The 16,210-nt window shown below is 43.5% G+C and overlaps 1 protein-coding gene across 2 annotated transcripts in view; it reads left to right on the top strand.

Moving 5' to 3' along the window:
- Positions 1-16,210, top strand: part of LOC106612256 (proton-coupled amino acid transporter 1) — a 67,922-nt gene that overhangs the window by 26,742 nt on the left and 24,970 nt on the right. For both annotated transcript variants that reach the window (XM_014213256.3, XM_014213255.3), the window contains exons 8-10: positions 4,315-4,533; positions 6,931-7,029; positions 7,216-7,382. In XM_014213256.3, the coding sequence (XP_014068731.3) occupies positions 4,315-4,533; positions 6,931-7,029; positions 7,216-7,382 (485 nt within the window). The remainder of the gene's footprint in view (positions 1-4,314; positions 4,534-6,930; positions 7,030-7,215; positions 7,383-16,210) is intronic.

Here is a 16,210-nt window from a genome sequence, read left to right as displayed (position 1 = left end):
TAATAATTTCACACCATCCTTGATGCCACTTAAACTGGGGAAAGAACTGTCCATCTGTTATGTTCTATGCCTTTGTGATGCTGGTCTCTGTGCCCGGCTCCTTCATTTTCATCCTTGGGTGTTAACGCAAGACACAGACTAGGAGCCTTGTATGCAATTAATTGTACCGTATCATCCAGCAATCTATATGTATTGATGCGATTTAACATTAAAATTCTGATGACATGGTAAAACATTTTTTTACAAAAAAATGATGTTTGAACCAAGCTATCATCCAGTGAGTTCTCCAATAACCTCCCAGTCAGAGGACACTTAAAGATAAGGTTTCTAGAGCCTCCCAGGTATAATACATTTGGGCAGTGCACCCACCCCTCACAGTTTGAGAGCAACTCTCTCTCGCTGTAGCTGAATCATAAATAAAACATTTTATAAATTATCTAAAACTAATTTAGAATGACAGTCTTTAGTGCTTTACTTTGAGTCTATCACACTAATTTGAGCTTCTCAACCTGGCACACATCATCACGGTTAGAATGTACGTTTATAAACGGTGACATTTATTGCTGGTAATGAATCTTCTCATTACAACCTCCCTTTGTCCCTGTTTTCCTGTTGCGAGTGGCATGGTAATGAAAGATCGGTATCTCAATGCATTTTCACTCTAAATTGTTCGCAGTTGGTAGACCTAACTCAATACAACCCCCCCCCCCCCGGGCACTTCCTCCTTCCCAACGGCACATATGTAACTCTTGCCTGTCCCATTTGATGGCCCTTGGTAATGTCCCGATTTTCAATATAAAGTAATCCGTTTTTCCCACATACACAAGCCTCTCACTTGAGCCGCTACTACCATTCTGTCTGGTCCATTTCTCCCACCAGTACACCAGGAGCATGACAGAAGTTTGAATGTTCTCTCTCTCTCTCCATGCTCACTCAATATGCGTGGTCTCCGGACTCATGGCGCACTCCTGCCGCCCGTACTCAGGTAAAATGGCTCGGGCTCAGATTGGAGTGTTAAAAGTCACTGTCGCATTGAATGCCTTTGTTGCCCTTTCTTCCGCCGGTTAGGGAGGGTTTTGAGTTTCACACACACTGTTTGTGGTCAGATTATTCCTACATGCATTAAGACACGATCGGACGTCACCTTCCATGATAACCTATAAAGAGGACAGATCAGAACAACAGTTTAGTTCAATTCATTTCGGATTCAGGAAATCCAGACAAGCATTGACTATATGACAAATTATTACATTCCCAATTTTTTTAATAACATTATCTCTATGAAAAATGTCAACGAGCATAACAACATACTGTTACTGTTGAAACAACCATTGTCAAAATTTGTTCATACTCCCTTATTTTACTGCTGACCTCTCTGAAGAGTTACCTGATCATGGAGTTGGCACACTAACCTAACAATACAGTAGACCCAATCTGGTGAAATTTGTATCGATACAAAGACAAAAAATGAAATCATCAATTCACATATCACAATCCATTTGGAGTAACTGTCAACCCTCATTAACATATATTTTTCCTTCTCTATGCAGACTGAACAAAATACATGTGTGTATTTACCTAAAGACCAGGGCCCAAGGGAACTGGTCATTTCCTCTTCGAACACATGATTCACATCGTGATTCTAAAACATGTTCCATCAAAAATAAACTAATTCGAATAACCAATCAATTTAGAATTACAACTCTTGATAACTCCATATGGAAATAATGGTATCTCATAAAGTAAAGTAATTGCATACCAAATTGATAAGACCCCACACAAAATAAATCCCACAGTATCAACACCACTAACGCATACTCATAACCGGTAAGGTGTGTGTGTGTGTGTGTGTGTGTGTGTGTGTGTGTGTGTGTGTGTGTGTGTGTGTGTGTGTGTGTGTGTGTGTGTGTGTGTGTGTGTGTGTGTGTGTGTGTGTGTGTGTGTGTGTGTGTGTGTGTGTGTGATGAACAGGCCTTATCTGGAACTCCATTTCTAATCCAGAACCTTTTACACTTAAAACTGCTGAATATCACTAACTGCTCTCCCCAATACCACAATCTCAGGGAACATTCCAACGAGAGATAATGAAACCCCCTCCTCTTCTGGAAAACAAAGTGTACATATAAGACGTGGTCTCATATGTCTTCCTTCACATAGAAACTGTAATCTCTATGACCTACTATCGATCGTACCGAGGCCATACACCGCTGTGTGGAAGTTTCCTGTCCTGCTACTTTCAGGAGGATTTGTTGTTGCTCTTTTGAAAAAGAGGCAAACGCTTGCTTGGCAGCATTTCTTCCGTATACAGCAGGCTCCATTCCTACTTTACACTCCTTTTTCCAATGACCAACAGCCCCACACCTTTGATGTTTTTTCTCTAAGTTTCTTTGTCTTACCTTGGCCATTGAAACTATAGTTAGTGACTTTCCCTGTGGCCGTATTAACCCCTCGCACATCTGTGAAGTGAGCAGAGTTTCTTTTTTCACTCATAAAGCATCCTGCTCTATTTCATCCACTACCCCCACAATTGCCATTTTGATCACAGGTTTCAAACCTGCCATCAAAACAAATTATATCTATGTACTCATGTACCCTATCTTTTTGAAGCTGAGTACATCTAATAATTTCATTTTTATCAGTTATACTCGTCTGTTGATAAAACGCTGACATCAAAACACTTGTATATTGAGCTTGCGATTTCTCATTGACGTCATTGTGCACAACAGCATCTCTGAGTTCTTTATTTGATTCAAATTTTCCGTCAACAGGGAAGTGCGGGCCAATTTGACCCAGTTTGCAAAATGTTTCCCATATTCGAGCCAAATTGGTAGAATGCTCTTGCGCTTCTTTCAGCGCCGCCATAGCTTTATTAAAATTCTATAGCTCCGCTCTACCATATCAATAGTTATTATTCCCAAACCTCTCCCGACGGTGTCCAGGGCGTTTTACATTTCTTCACTCCCGTCTATAATACTCACCTCCTATTAACTATTTTCCAAGGTAGCGCTACCCACTTCCCCGGAGAATAGTTATGGTATTTGTGCCTTTTATTGGTCACGGCACTTAATACCTTGTATTAGAACCACTACTATAGTCTGCAAATGTATTACTGGAGAATACGGATGACTCAATGTCTTATTCAAGTGTTGCGCATCAAATATCACTGTTGTTGATAACACACATTACCAAAATGATTCACACTTGTCTTCCTATTTCCACATCATCTGTCACGGTTCACCGCCCCAATAGGGCATAAACCAACCTCTCTTCTTATTGCTATTGTTCCTATACGAATCTCAAACAGTGTTAGAAAATCTTATTGCTTTTCTTTTAACCATGGCTTTCCTTCAGAATTTATAGGCAACCTTCTTATCATTATCCACATATGCTGTACTGCCTCACTGTCACTGCAGCTGGGACTTTTGTCCCTTTTTTACAGATCTTGCAGAGGAAAACCTCCACTTGGGACCTATCCTTAAAGGAACCCACCCTACACCATATATTTACAACCGGTCATTTCTCAATGGGCCTACTGAATAAACTCAGGCTTTCTAGATCCGTATCCTATATTTGTTCAGCCTACGATTCTCATCTCCCCAAGATGTCAAAATGAGTGGAAACAGCTGTAGGAACTGTGCCTACCTTGTTTGTTGCCAGCTCTGGACTCTCTGGTTTGACTATAAATCATGGTGAATCCTGCCGACAACGCCAACCCTTCTAATTATTAGAGTAAGAACTCATCGGACACTGTGAAAGCTTAAACCAAGTTTATTCTTCCCAAAGGATAGAATAGCTGAAGTGACAAAAACATGTTTACGATAGTGGTGGTATTTGTACCCCACTTTGGGTGAAGTCTCCTCCTTCTCGCTAAACATGATCTTTATTGCTAGGCAGGAAACTAAGTGATACTGGCAATAACATTTGCCTTCTCCCTTAATGTGACCTGACCTGGACCCCCTTCATCACTAATCCATGGCTCTCTCCCCTTATCAATGCCTGCTACGTGATTGTTTTCCCTACAGTCAGTACATTCCAAGCTTAATTGCACCCACCATATACCTACCCCCTACAGATAACCACCTCTGGTGTAGCCCCTCGGCTATGGCACCCCTCAGGTCCTTATTATAACTAATGATTCATAACATTTAAAGTTCAGAAATCCAAAGCCATCACTATCCGTCAGTTGCTTGCACCTTGCTGAAAAGGGCAATATGAAGAAAATACCAGATCCAGCAGAGTACAGTTGAGGTTGGCATGACGTGTGAAAAGGATTCCCTACTATGTCTTCACTATTCTTTGGCATTCTTTCTTCAGGTGGTGGAGGCTTCTAACGGGACAACCATGAACTGCCACAGAAACCAGACGGCTGTGACCGTCCCCAGCTTTGACTCCCGTCTCTACATGTTGTGTTTCCTGCCAGCCATTATACTCCTGGTGTTCACCCCAAACCTGAAGTACCTGGCCCCCCTCTCACTGGCAGCCAACCTGGCCATGTGTACTAGCCTGGTCCTCATCTACTTCTTCTGCTTCACGGTAGGTACTGCAGGGCTGTCTTCTGCTTCACGTTAGGTACTGCAGGGCTGTCTTCTGCTTCACGGTATGTACTGCAGGGCTGTCTTCTGGGGGGAGGGACTAACATGAACTTGTCCAAATAAGAAACGCAACTTTTCATTGCGAAAAGTTTTCTGTTGCAAAACATTTTGGTACAGTTTACTACAGTGTGCACTAATGAATACACACCAGTCCCATGGCACGTGTTACGTTCCCTAGCAAGAAACCCCCCAAAATGTTGTCAAACAGAAGGGGGAACTAACAAAGAATCACTAACAACAACCAAAACGAAACAGGTGGGGTTTTAGGAGGGGTTCTGAAAAACACTCATGAGGGTGTCTATTGAAAGTTGACTTGCAACAACTGGGACCTAAAAGACACCCACCATGAGAACCCACTAAAATTTGCCCAAGAAGAGGCAAACAAAATTAAAACCAACACCAAAGAAGGAGACCACAAAGTGGAGCAAAACAGGGAAAAATCCGATTTTTGTTTTTGTTGTTAGAAATCAAAATGGGGAGAGCCAACTAAAGGAGTTAACCGTCCACATCTCTCATGACAAATGGAGCACTGGGCCAGCCACTCTTAAATATCCCCTGGGCCAGCACAGGTAAAACACCTTCTGACTAATGAAATGACAAGCCAGCAAAGGTCTAACTGATACTGACTAACGAGGTGACACCAACGTGTCTACGTGATAACCTCCAACCTTGAAATATAAATGTAAAAGCCTGTAACTCACGGGGTCGTTCCCTGTCTCAGCTTTAGTTAGTTTGTTCATGATGGACACGTTGGCAGCTAAAAGCTGAATTACAATAAATACATAACTTACTAGATGCAGAGCTACAAAACATCCATTCTTAACAAAGCATCCATTCTTAACAAAGCATCCATTCTTAACAATGTTATCCATTCTTAACAATGACATCCATTCTTAACAATGACATCCATTCTTAACAATGACATCCATTCTTAACAATGACATCCATTCTTAACAATGTTATCCATTCATAACAATAGTAGCCATCTAAATCCACTGCATATTATGTATATAATGAAATGTTCCAACAATATATAATTCTAATGTAGGCATTCTATAGCAACCAGCCCTGCCACCCCTATCTCTCCACTGATTGGGTTGTGGTTGTTATGGATGAAGAGGCAATGACTAGTGACAGGCAGTGTTGTATTCGAGACCGATTCAAGACCAGCACAAATCGAGTCCGAGTCGAGACCAAGACCGGGGGGGGGGGGGGGGGTGTAATTCAATTTAGACCAGGGATTGGCAACTAGGAACTCTGTCGTGGTCTCAATTTACTGTTGAGAGTTACAATAGTAGAATACCCAAGGTGCAATTTTCGAAATTTGGTTGTACATCAGCAATTTTTCTCTTTTTATGCCAGTCACTGCCAGTTACTCAGTTAGCCAATGTCAGCTGACATTTTATAGTGAGTCTAGCGGCCAGCTATCTAAACCTTTAAAAATAATCCTGGTCAAATTACTGACTGGGGGGCCCCCATTGACCATCAGATATCATGTTAAAAACTGCACATTGTTCTCTCTGCTCCATGGCTAAATATTCTCTCTGCTCCATGGCTAAATGAGTAGAATTGCAGCAAACGTGCTTTAAAACAAACAAATAGGCTAGAGCCAGCTCTGACTGTGTGGGTATCGATGTGGGTGTTGAGCCGTGAGCCCCTGTGGCCCTTCATGATGAATTCTGATTGGTTTTGTGGCCCCCACCTCCATCAAAGTTGCCCATCTCTGCTTAAGACATTCAGAATGGTGAACAAATGCATGCTGAGGGCAAATGGAGCCACTTCAAATGATCACTAACCCAAACAGATATATAATCGATCAAAATACAGGTACCTTCTGTAAATAAAGGAAACTGCTTGAGTAAATGAAGGACACAAAGTATACTGAAAGCAGGTGCTTCCACACAGATGTGTTTTCAGAGTTAATTATGCAGTTAACATCCCATCATGCTTAGGGTCCGTGAATAAAAATGGCCAGTAGCCCATTATTTTGGCCTACCATGGCTAGAAAAATAGTGAATTTCCTGTAATGAAAAATAAATAAAAACATTCATGGTTTATGACATTTTCATATACTGTGTGACCTCCGGGGAGGTCCCTGACCCTTGGGGCGGCTGCTGGGCTGTGTGCTTCCTCCAGTGTTTCTACCATCATCAAAACACCAAATGATGGAATTTGTGGTGGAAGAATGGTGTCGTATCCCTCCAATAGAGTTCCAGACACTAGTAGAATCAATGCGAAGGCTCAAACATCCTATAATGTTAACTGCTATGCATTGTTATTTAATGACCTTACTGGACTTTATTTGATATTCAACCAATTTTTCTGTTTTGATTTCCAGAACATCCCAAATCATATCAACCTGCCCAAGGTGGGTCATGCCAAAGACTACCCTCTCTTCTTTGGAACTGCCATCTTTGCTTTCGAGGGGATAGGAGTGGTAACGTATTACTGTTCATGTTGAACATATGCCGCAAAAAAAAACATTATTACCATGTAATTACATGTTAATACTGACATAATTGCATTATTACAACGTTACTACAGTTAGTACGGTGTAGTTTCATAGGTATAATGGCAACTTAAGGTGAAGTGTTACCTAACGTTGTTCCTCTCCATGTCTCAGGTCCTGCCCCTGGAGAACAAGATCCAGAAGCCTCAGAGTTTCAATATGGTTCTATGTCTGGGAATGGGCATCGTCACCTTCCTCTATATCAGCCTGGGGACCATAGGGTACATCACCTTTGGAGAGGCCATAGGGGGAAGTGTCACCCTTAACTTACCCAACTGCTGGTGAGTTCTTCTTACATTGTACTGAAGAGATGGTGCTGTATAGAATCGCATAGGTACTGAAGAGATGGTGCTGTATAGAATCACATAGATGGTGCTGTATAGAATCACATAGATGGTGCTGTATAGAATCACATAGGTACTGAAGAGATGGTGCTGTATAGAATCACATAGGTACTGAAGAGATGGTGCTGTATAGAATCACATAGATGGTGCTGTATATAATCACATAGGTACTGAAGAGATGGTGCTGTATAGAATCACATAGATGGTGCTGTATAGAATCGCATAGGTACTGAAGAGATGGTGCTGTGTTGAATCACAAAGCACATGTATTTTTTAACAGTGTAACACTGGTCATAATTGTATTCATCGAAAGGCTTTTGGTCATTTTTGGATTGCCTGAAGTGTGCATCGTCTTGAAGATTTGACCAAAATAGGATTCTCTCTCTCTCTCACTCTCTCTCACACTCACACTCTCTCTCTCACACACACACACACACTGTGGCCCTAAATTGCTCATCTAGACACTAATCACCAAATTAAAATCTCTCTCAGTCATTAGTCATCAAGTTAATACCGGATTTGTATTTTACTTCATTTGACATTCTCAGCATTTATATTCATGCTTAAAAACCATCATTGCAGGTTTCCCTCTGAGGTTGTAGTTAACAGGCATTACTAGATGTTCTGTAAATACCACTACTGTATCTGTCTCTATGGAGACACTGACACAATGACTGGGAGATGCAGCAGAAACATTCATTCATGGTGGCAGGTTACAAGACAGACATCATGACTCAGACATCCTGAGCCAGGGAGAATTCAATTTAAGGCAGTAAAGCCTGCTGATACTTTGCTCAATCTTGCCTTAATCAAAGTAATCAGTCAGGTAGCTATAGAAGGAACAGGTCACAGCCAGGTCCATATAGAGGTCGCAGTCAGGTCCATATAGAGGTCGCAGTCAGGTCCATATAGAGGTCGCAGTCAGGTCCATATAGAGGTCGCAGTCAGGTCCATATAGAGGTCGCAGTCAGGTCCATATAGAGGTCGCAGTCAGGTCCATATAGAGGTCGCAGTCAGGTCCATATAGAGGTCGCAGTCAGGTCCATATAGAGGTCGCAGTCAGGTCCATATAGAGGTCACAGATTGAACAGGTCACAGTCAGGTAGATATAGAAGGACCGGGTCAGTCAGGTAGATATAGAAGGAACGGGTCAGTCAGGTAGATATAGAAGGAACAGGTCAGTCAGGTACATATAGAAGGAACAGGTCAGTCAGGTACATATAGAAGGAACAGGTCAGTCAGGTACATATAGAAGGAACAGGTCAGTCAGGTAGATATAGAAGGAACAGGTCAGTCAGGTAGATATAGAAGGAACAGGTCAGTCAGGTAGATATAGAAGGAACAGGTCAGTCAGGTAGATATAGAAGGAACAGGTCAGTCAGGTACATATAGAAGGAACAGGTCAGTCAGGTACATATAGAAGGAACAGGTCAGTCAGGTAGATATAGAAGGACCAGGTCAGTCAGGTACATATAGAAGGACCAGGTCAGTCAGGTAGATATAGAAGGAACAGGTCAGTCAGGTAGATATAGAAGGAACAGGTCAGTCAGGTAGATATAGAAGGACCAGGTCAGTCAGGTAGATATAGAAGGAACATGTCAGTCAGGTAGATATAGTAGGACCAGGTCAGTCAGGTAGATATAGAAGGACCAGGTCAGTCAGGTACATATAGAAGGAACGGGTCAGTCAGGTAGATATAGAAGGAACGGGTCAGTCAGGTAGATATAGAAGGACCGGGTCAGTCAGGTACATATAGAAGGAACGGGTCAGTCAGGTAGATATAGAAGGAACAGGTCAGTCAGGTAGATATAGAAGGAACAGGTCAGTCAGGTAGATATAGAAGGAACAGGTCAGTCAGGTAGATATAGAAGGAACAGGTCAGTCAGGTACATATAGAAGGACCAGGTCAGTCAGGTAGATATAGAAGGACCAGGTCAGTCAGGTACATATAGAAGGACCAGGTCAGTCAGGTAGATATAGAAGGAACAGGCCAGTCAGGTAGATATAGAAGGACCAGGTCAGTCAGGTAGATATAGAAGGACCAGGTCAGTCAGGTAGATATAGAAGGAACAGGTCAGTCAGGTACATATAGAAGGACCAGGTCAGTCAGGTACATATAGAAGGAACAGGTCAGTCAGGTAGATATAGAAGGAACAGGTCAGTCAGGTAGATATAGAAGGAACAGGTCAGTCAGGTACATATAGAAGGAACAGGTCAGTCAGGTAGATATAGAAGGAACAGGTCAGTCAGGTACATATAGAAGGACCAGGCCAGTCAGGTACATATAGAAGGACCAGGTCAGTCAGGTACATATAGAAGGACCAGGTCAGTCAGGTACATATAGAAGGAACAGGTCAGTCAGGTAGATATAGAAGGAACAGGTCAGTCAGGTACATATAGAAGGACCAGGTCAGTCAGGTACATATAGAAGGACCAGGTCAGTCAGGTACATATAGAAGGAACAGGTCAGTCAGGTTGATATAGAAGGAACAGGTCAGTCAGGTACATATAGAAGGAACAGGTCAGTCAGGTACATATAGAAGGAACAGGTCAGTCAGGTACATATAGAAGGAACAGGTCAGTCAGGTACATATAGAAGGACCAGGTCAGTCAGGTACATATAGAAGGACCAGGTCAGTCAGGTACATATAGAAGGAACAGGTCAGTCAGGTAGATATAGAAGGACCAGGTCAGTCAGGTACATATAGAAGGAACAGGTCAGTCAGGTAGATATAGAAGGAACAGGTCAGTCAGGTAGATATAGAAGGACCAGGTCAGTCAGGTAGATATAGAAGGAACAGGTCAGTCAGGTAGATATAGAAGGAACAGGTCAGTCAGGTAGATATAGAAGGACCAGGTCAGTCAGGTACATATAGAAGGAACAGGTCAGTCAGGTAGATATAGAAGGACCAGGTCAGTCAGGTACATATAGAAGGAACAGGTCACAGCCAGGTAGATATAGAAGGAACAGGTCAGTCAGGTAGATATAGAAGGAACAGGTCAGTCAGGTAGATATAGAAGGAACAGGTCAGTCAGGTAGATATAGAAGGAACAGGTCAGTCAGGTAGATATAGAAGGAACAGGTCAGTCAGGTAGATATAGAAGGAACAGGTCAGTCAGGTACATATAGAAGGAACAGGTCAGTCAGGTAGATAAAGAAGGAACAGGTCAGTCAGGTAGATATAGAAGGAACAGGTCAGTCAGGTACATATAGAAGGAACAGGTCAGTCAGGTAGATATAGAAGGAACAGGTCAGTCAGGTAGATATAGAAGGAACAGGTCAGTCAGGTAGATATAGAAGGAACAGGTCAGTCAGGTACATATAGAAGGAACAGGTCAGTCAGGTACATATAGAAGGAACAGGTCAGTCAGGTAGATATAGAAGGACCAGGTCAGTCAGGTACATATAGAAGGAACAGGTCAGTCAGGTAGATATAGAAGGAACAGGTCAGTCAGGTACATATAGAAGGAACAGGTCAGTCAGGTAGATAAAGAAGGAACAGGTCAGTCAGGTAGATATAGAAGGAACAGGTCAGTCAGGTACATATAGAAGGAACAGGTCAGTCAGGTAGATATAGAAGGAACAGGTCAGTCAGGTAGATATAGAAGGAACAGGTCAGTCAGGTAGATATAGAAGGAACAGGTCAGTCAGGTACATATAGAAGGAACAGGTCAGTCAGGTACATATAGAAGGAACAGGTCAGTCAGGTACATATAGAAGGACCAGGTCAGTCAGGTACATATAGAAGGAACAGGTCAGTCAGGTAGATATAGAAGGAACAGGTCAGTCAGGTACATATAGAAGGAACAGGTCAGTCAGGTAGATAAAGAAGGAACAGGTCAGTCAGGTAGATATAGAAGGAACAGGTCAGTCAGGTAGATATAGAAGGAACAGGTCAGTCAGGTAGATATAGAAGGAACAGGTCAGTCAGGTAGATATAGAAGGAACAGGTCAGTCAGGTAGATATAGAAGGAACAGGTCAGTCAGGTAGATATAGAAGGAACAGGTCAGTCAGGTACATATAGAAGGAACAGGTCAGTCAGGTAGATATAGAAGGAACAGGTCATTCAGGTAGATATAGAAGGAACAGGTCAGTCAGGTAGATATAGAAGGAACAGGTCAGTCAGGTAGATATAGAAGGAACAGGTCAGTCAGGTAGATATAGAAGGAACAGGTCAGTCAGGTACATATAGAAGGAACAGGTCAGTCAGGTAGATATAGAAGGAACAGGTCAGTCAGGTACATATAGAAGGAACAGGTCAGTCAGGTAGATATAGAAGGAACAGGTCAGTCAGGTACATATAGAAGGACCAGGTCAGTCAGGTAGATATAGAAGGACCAGGTCAGTCAGGTACATATAGAAGGAACAGGTCAGTCAGGTACATATAGAAGGAACAGGTCAGTCAGGTACATATAGAAGGAACAGGTCAGTCAGGTACATATAGAAGGAACAGGTCAGTCAGGTACATATAGAAGGACCAGGTCAGTCAGGTAGATATAGAAGGAACAGGTCAGTCAGGTACATATAGAAGGAACAGGTCAGTCAGGTAGATATAGAAGGAACAGGTCAGTCAGGTACATATAGAAGGAACAGGTCAGTCAGGTACATATAGAAGGAACAGGTCAGTCAGGTACATATAGAAGGAACAGATTGAACAGGTCAGAGGGAGGCAGCATGAAAGAGAGTTGACCAGTGAAGCTGTGAGGAGGCGTGGCTCACGACCAAGTCCACTGTGCTCTCGGAGCTGCTCTCAGCTGTCAATAGGGCCGGCATTGCAGGATAGGATAGTGGCCACGCACACACAAACCTATAAATAAACACACACACAAATCTACAAACACACACACACACCCCTAACCACCTGGCTCAAATGACAGAAAGCTGTGCCAGCAGGTCACTGTGCTTCATCCACCTGGACATCTAAACCTGGATACCTTCTGTTCTGACGATCTATAGACTGATAGAAGACGCTGTTTAACTTGTCATGATGGAAAACAATGACACGCAGTTCCATACATACATCTGAATGTTTTCATGCCTGTTTGTCTGAGCTGGAGTATCAGTACCCTGTTCCTCAATGAGCTGACTAATCAGTGGCATTGATTGGATGTTAACTGGATCTAGCCAGGTCGCCAGGTCAGCAGGTCATGAACCTGTAGGAAAGGGTCAGACAATGATGAGCCGTTTGTTAAGCCTCAAACAGACCAGACTTGATAGGAAAATAGCTGCGGCATTCGTTTCTTCAATCACTGGCCATTCATATCAGACTACGTTACTGTCATACAGGGTTACATTCATATCAGACTACGTTACTGTCATACAGGGTTACATTCATATCAGACTACGTTACTGTCATACAGGGTTACATTCATATCAGACTACGTTACTGTCATACAGGGTTACATTCATATCAGACTACGTTACTGTCATACAGGGTTACATTCATATCAGACCACGTACTGTCATACAGGGTTACATTCATATCAGACTACGTTACTGTCATACAGGGTTACATTCATATCAGACTACGTTACTGTCATACAGGGTTACATTCATATCAGACTACGTTACTGTCATACAGGGTTACATTCATATCGGACTACGTTACTGTCATACAGGGGTTCATTCATATTAGACTACTGTCATACAGGGCTTCATTCATATCAGACTACTGTCATACAGGGGTTGATTCATATCAGACTACATTACTGTCATACAGGGGTTGATTCATATCAGACTACATTACTGTCATACAGGGGTTGATTCATATCAGACTACATTACTGTCATACAGGGGTTGATTCATATCAGACTACATTACTGTCATACAGGGCTTCATTCATATCAGACTACTGTCATACAGGGCTTCATTCATATCAGACTACTGTCATACAGGGCTTCATTCATATCAGACTACTGTCATACAGGGCTTCATTCATATCAGACTACATTACTGTCATACAGGGCTTCATTCATATCAGACTACTGTCATACAGGGCTTCATTCATATCAGACTACATTACTGTCATACAGGGCTTCATTCATATCAGACTACTGTCATACAGGGGTTGATTCATATCAGACTACATTACTGTCATACAGGGGTTGATTCATATCAGACTACTGTCATACAGGGGTTGATTCATATCAGACTACTGTCATACAGGGCTTCATTCATATCAGACTACTGTCATACAGGGCTTCATTCATATCAGACTACTGTCATACAGGGCTTCATTCATATCAGACTACATTACTGTCATACAGGGCTTCATTCATATCAGACTACTGTCATACAGGGCTTCATTCATATCAGACTACTGTCATACAGGGCTTCATTCATATCAGACTACTGTCATACAGGGGTTGATTCATATCAGACTACTGTCATACAGGGCTTCATTCATATCAGACTACATTACTGTCATACAGGGCTTCATTCATATCAGACTACTGTCATACAGGGCTTCATTCATATCAGACTACATTACTGTCATACAGGGCTTCATTCATATCAGACTACTGTCATACAGGGGTTGATTCATATCAGACTACTGTCATACAGGGGTTGATTCATATCAGACTACTGTCATACAGGGGTTGATTCATATCAGACTACTGTCATACAGGGGTTGATTCATATCAGACTACGTTACTGTCATACAGGGCTTCATTCATATCAGATTACTGTCATACAGGGCTTCATTCATATCAGACTACATTACTGTCATACAGGGCTTCATTCATATCAGACTACTGTCATACAGGGGTTGATTCATATCAGACTACGTTACTGTCCATACAGGGCGTTCGATTCATATCAGACTACTGTCATACAGGGGTAGTCTGATATGAATCGAACAGTAGTCTGATATGAATCAACCCCTGTATGACAGTAACGTAGTCTGATATGAATGTAACCCTGTATGACAGTAACGTGGTCTGATATTTAACATTTAACATTTAAGTCATTTAGCAGACGCTCTTATCCAGAGCGACTTACAAATTGGTGCATTCACCTTATAATATCCAGTGGAACAACCACTTTACAATAGTGCATCTAAATCTTTTAAGGTGGGGTTAGAAGGATTACTTTATCCTATCCCAGGTATTCCTTAAAGAGGTGGGGTTTCAGGTGTCTCCGGAAGGTGGTGATTGACTCCGCTGTCCTGGCGTCGTGAGGGAGCTTGTTCCACCATTGGGGTGCCAGAGCAGCGAACAGTTTTGACTGGGCTGAGCGGGAACTGTGCTTCCTCAGAGGTAGGGAGGCGAGCAGGCCAGAGGTGGATGAGCGGAGTGCCCTTGTTTGGGTGTAGGACCTGATCAGAGCCTGAAGGTACGGAGGTGCCGTTCCCCTCACAGCTCCGTAGGCAAGCACCATGGTCTTGTAGCGGATGCGAGCTTCGACTGGAAGCCAGTGGAGAGAGCGGAGGAGCGGGGTGACGTGAGAGAACTTGGGAAGGTTGAACACCAGACGGGCTGCGGCGTTCTGGATGAGTTGTAGGGGTTTAATGGCACAGGCAGGGAGCCCAGCCAACAGCGAGTTGCAATAATCCAGACGGGAGATGACAAGTGCCTGGATTAGGACCTGCGCCGCTTCCTGTGTGAGGCAGGGTCGTACTCTGCGAATGTTGTAGAGCATGAACCTACAGGATCGGGTCACCGCCTTGATGTTGGTGGAGAACGACAGGGTGTTGTCCAGGGTCACGCCAAGGCTCTTAGCACTCTGGGAGGAGGACACAAGGGAGTTGTCAACCGTGATGGCGAGATCATGGAACGGGCACTCCTTCCCCGGGAGGAAGAGCAGCTCCGTCTTGTCGAGGTTCAGCTTGAGGTGGTGATCCGTCATCCACACTGATATGTCTGTCAGACATGCAGAGATGCGATTCGCTACCCGGTTGTCAGAAGTGGGAAAGGAGAAGATTAATTGTGTGTCATCTGCATAGCAATGATATGAGAGACCATGTGAGGATATGACAGAGCCAAGTGACTTGGTGTATAGCGAGAATAGGAGTGAGCCAAGAACAGAGCCCTGGGGGACACCAGTGGTGAGAGCACGTGGTGCGGAGACAGATTCTCGCCACGCCACCTGGTAGGAGCGACCTGTCAGGTAGGACGCAATCCAAGCGTGGGCCGCGCCGGAGATGCCCAGCTCGGAGAGGGTGGAGAGGAGGATCTGATGGTTCACGGTATCAAAGGCAGCAGATAGGTCTAGAAGGATGAGAGCAGAGGAGAGAGAGTTAGCTTTAGCAGTGCGGAGAGCCTCCGTGACACAGAGAAGAGCAGTCTCAGTTGAATGCCCAGTCTTGAAACCTGACTGATTAGGATCAAGAAGGTCATTCTGAGAGAGATAGCAAGAGAGCTGGCCAAGGACGGCACGTTCAGGAGTTTTGGAGAGAAAGGAAAGAAGGGATACTGGTCTGTAGTTGTTGACATCGGAGGGATCGAGTGTAGGTTTTTTCAGAAGGGGTGCAACTCTCGCTCTCTTGAAGACGGAAGGGACGTAGCCAGCGGTCAAGGATGAGTTGATGAGCGAGGTGAGGTAGGGGAGAAGGTCTCCGGAAATGGTCTGGAGAAGAGAGGAGGGGATAGGGTCAAGTGGGCAGGTTGTTGGGCGGCCGGCCGTCACAAGACGCGAGATTTCATCTGGAGAGAGAGGGGAGAAAGAGGTCAAAGCACAGGGTAGGGCAGTGTGAGCAGGACCAGCAGTGTCGTTTGACTTAGCAAACGAGGATCGGATGTCATCAAGCTTCTTTTCAAAATG

The sequence above is a fragment of the Salmo salar genome, chromosome 09 (assembly GCF_965601325.2).
Source record: "Salmo salar chromosome 09, fSalSal1, whole genome shotgun sequence".
NCBI classification, from domain to species: domain Eukaryota; kingdom Metazoa; phylum Chordata; class Actinopteri; order Salmoniformes; family Salmonidae; genus Salmo; species Salmo salar.
Note: the sequence above shows the minus strand (reverse complement) of the source record. Positions and strands in the feature narration are given on the sequence as shown.